Consider the following 3035-nt stretch of genomic DNA (forward strand, 5'->3'; position numbering starts at 1 on the left):
ATCATTATTATTATTATTACGACGTTTTTGTATTTGTTTAAGTATGTTAATATATAGGTTAATATCCATGTATTAACACGCTTCATACAATGTGAAAAAATGAACGATCAATACGTTTATAACATTATTATTTATTCTTATTATATATATTCTTTTTGGTTGAAATGGAACAAATCGATCGGTTAAGATTCGCATATATGATATTTGTCATGATTTTTAAGATCTATCAATATTTTTCCTCGAGTCAATTTGGCGCCGTATTCAAACGCCTTATTTATATTATTCAATCCAAATATGGCTGATACACGTGGATAGATCGTACCTTCTATTCGATAATTCAATAAATTTTGCATGGTCTCTCTGTCAACGAATGTTATACATATATATACATATAAAAAAATATATATACGTGTTATGAAAAAATATGATAACTAACCTATATATAAAGGGATCGTTGTTTTTATAATGTTCTATTGCCAATGCTAAGAAAGTATAATTCGATGGGAATATATATCGATAAGAATACTTGGAATCTCTTGCGTAATCGAGAACAGCAACTATTCCTTCGTGTTGCAAACTTAAATACAACAACAACAACAAAAAAATATATATATATTATTATAATAAACGTGATACCGATTTCGCGGTATCGCGTACTTATTAAATAAAAATATATATAAAAGATTAAAAAAAAAAAAAAGTATATAAAAAAATATAATAAATTCTATCCATAAAATTTTCGATTAATATTATCTAACCATTTAAGTAGAGTGGCGAAATGTTTTCCACCAATCGTATCGATGATTAAACGAACTTCTCTCTTGCCAGTAATTCGTTCTAATTCGTCGCTCAATTTACTTCGATCGATAATTGCAATAGCACCACTGCTATGATTGAACGATGTTAAACAATTGCATGCTATAATTGGCTAGAAAGCGTAAATTAAATAACGAATTAATTGCTAATCTATTTAATTAATTAATTGATTAATTAATTACTCAATCGTATTTGACCATAATAATTATTCTTTAATCATTAAGCTTTACCTTAGCATGAAAGACATATGCCGCGATATCACTAGCTGCTAATGCCGAATATGCCAAATTTGTATTAATTAGAATATACTCGTCCTCGTTTAATTTACTTCGACGACCGAATATTAAGAATGGTGAAAAATAATCGTCCGTCAAAATCGCAGCATTTTTCATTGATAATTTCTTCTTTCTCCCGAGTTTAAACACGTTCTAATTTTTATTGCATTATTAAATACTGTTTAAAATATCGCCATATTGTTTTACAAAAGATCCGACGAATCTCAAAAAAGAAATATATGGATAATTTTCATTAACAAAAATATTCTCATTCTGGAATATTACAAGCTTTTTTTTTTTGCTTTTTCTTTTTTTTTTTATATCAACATACAAATCATTGTAATTAATTCAATAAAATTGAATACAAAATCGTTCGTTCATATTACTTTACAAAAAATATTTCAAAGAAAAATTATTAAGAGATTTTGTTGAACCGGAAAAAAAAAACAACTGAAAAAGAAAAGAATTCTTTTCTCAAAGGATCTTTTACATTAAAATTAGAAATGTTTAAATGAATTATCTATCTCTCTTACGTTGTAATGAGCAATGCAAGTTTCTGCTAATGCACCAACGATCGGATAGTTATGTATCAACACCTCTTCGCCCCAGTAAAAATTTTCTTTCTCCTGTGCCAATCGACCTATTTCCAAAATTTTACCGGATGCCTCAAATCCAAGGATCGTTTCTTTTTTAATAACTCTTCGATGTTGATTAGCCCATAATAAAATATCGGTCATCGTGATACTACAGTAATGGACGTCGATTCTAACCTTTTGTTAAAATTCTCCTTCTTTTCGACAAATTTTTTTATTTTCATTCTCTCTCTCTCTATATATACATCTATCTAACTATTTATTTATCTATCTATTTATCTATCAATCAATCAATCAATCAATCTATCTATCTATCTACTTATTTATTCATCTATCTATTAATCCACTTAATTATTAACATTTGTTTTTATTTAAATTCAATCTCACGAACCTCCTCGTCTCGAATTATTTTCTCATCAACGAAATCTAGTCTGATATCGTAGGGACCATACAATTTGGCAACTTGTATTTTTTTTCCTGTAGTATCCCTAGTTTCATATTTCCAAAATTTAATGATATTATTTAATTTCATCTTTAACCATGATGTTTCATTATCAGCATCCGATAATATCCATTCGTGCATATTTTTCCTCGAAGATATCGCCGATCTTGTTAACTTAAACATTGCACTAATTATTTTTATAACTTATAAATTGTAATTTGTATGCATTTATTCATATATATATATATATATTCTTTTTTTTTTTATTTCTTTCTATCGTTATGGAAACACGTTATTTCAAAGTTTATATTCGATCTAGGCAACGTAATGCCGATGACCACCTCTTCCCTGTCCCTTCCCTCTCGTGCCCTATCCTCCCTCCGTTGCTATGCACTTCGTTCGACCTTCTCCCACTTCCTGACATCCCTATAAGGTTGTTTATCCATTCTCTCTGCATTTGGCATTTACTAGTCGGTATTTAACCCTCCTTTCCTTCGTTCCTTCATGAAAACATTATTCCAAGTAAATATATAAATATAAATATAAATATATATATATATATATATATATATGTATGTATGTATGTATGTATGAATATATGTATATAGATAAATGGTTGAATTAGTAATATGAGTAGAATGTTTTAGAGATTATATTATATAGCCCATTAGTTGTGCCTCTCATTCTCTCTCTTTTTCTCTTTCTTTCCATCTATTCCTGTTTTGCATATTGTATGTAAAAGGAAACACCATAAAGAGAAACATAGATAGATAGAGAGAGAGAGAGAGAGAGAGAGAGAGAGATTTTATGCTCTTCACATCATGATTTCCTGATCATGTGAGGCCAAACGTTGCGACTCTCGGTGACTTCTAAGATGGCTTCCATCACGTCGTCTCTCTCTCTCTCTCT

General features: G+C 29.0%; 1 protein-coding gene across 1 annotated transcript; it reads right to left on the reverse strand.

Annotated features, from left to right (window-relative positions):
* Nucleotides 1-93: 93 nt before the first annotated feature.
* On the reverse strand, nt 94-1828 carry LOC122633595 (quinone oxidoreductase-like protein 2 homolog). Its single transcript, XM_043821628.1, has 5 exons — nt 1625-1828; nt 1047-1244; nt 759-928; nt 437-577; nt 94-360 (listed from the first exon to the last, which is right to left on the reverse strand). The coding sequence occupies exons 1-5, from the start codon at nt 1826-1828 to the stop codon at nt 183-185; spliced, it is 891 nt and encodes a 296-aa protein (XP_043677563.1). The 3' UTR covers nt 94-182.
* Nucleotides 1829-3035: the final 1207 nt, after the last annotated feature.

This window comes from Vespula pensylvanica, chromosome 12, assembly GCF_014466175.1.
Source record: "Vespula pensylvanica isolate Volc-1 chromosome 12, ASM1446617v1, whole genome shotgun sequence".
Lineage (NCBI taxonomy): Eukaryota > Metazoa > Arthropoda > Insecta > Hymenoptera > Vespidae > Vespula > Vespula pensylvanica.

Bases quoted from the DNA above. Each gene is read 5' to 3' on its own strand.
- LOC122633595 (XM_043821628.1), bottom strand. From the start codon at position 1,828: ATGACCGATATTTTATTATGGGCTAATCAACATCGAAGAGTTATTAAA. The intron at 578-758 runs GTTAGATAATAT...GTTGTATTTAAG, and splicing joins TTCGCCACTCTACTTAAATG to TTTGCAACACGAAGGAATAG. The intron at 361-436 runs GTTAGTTATCAT...ATTCGTTGACAG, and splicing joins AACGATCCCTTTATATATAG to AGAGACCATGCAAAATTTAT.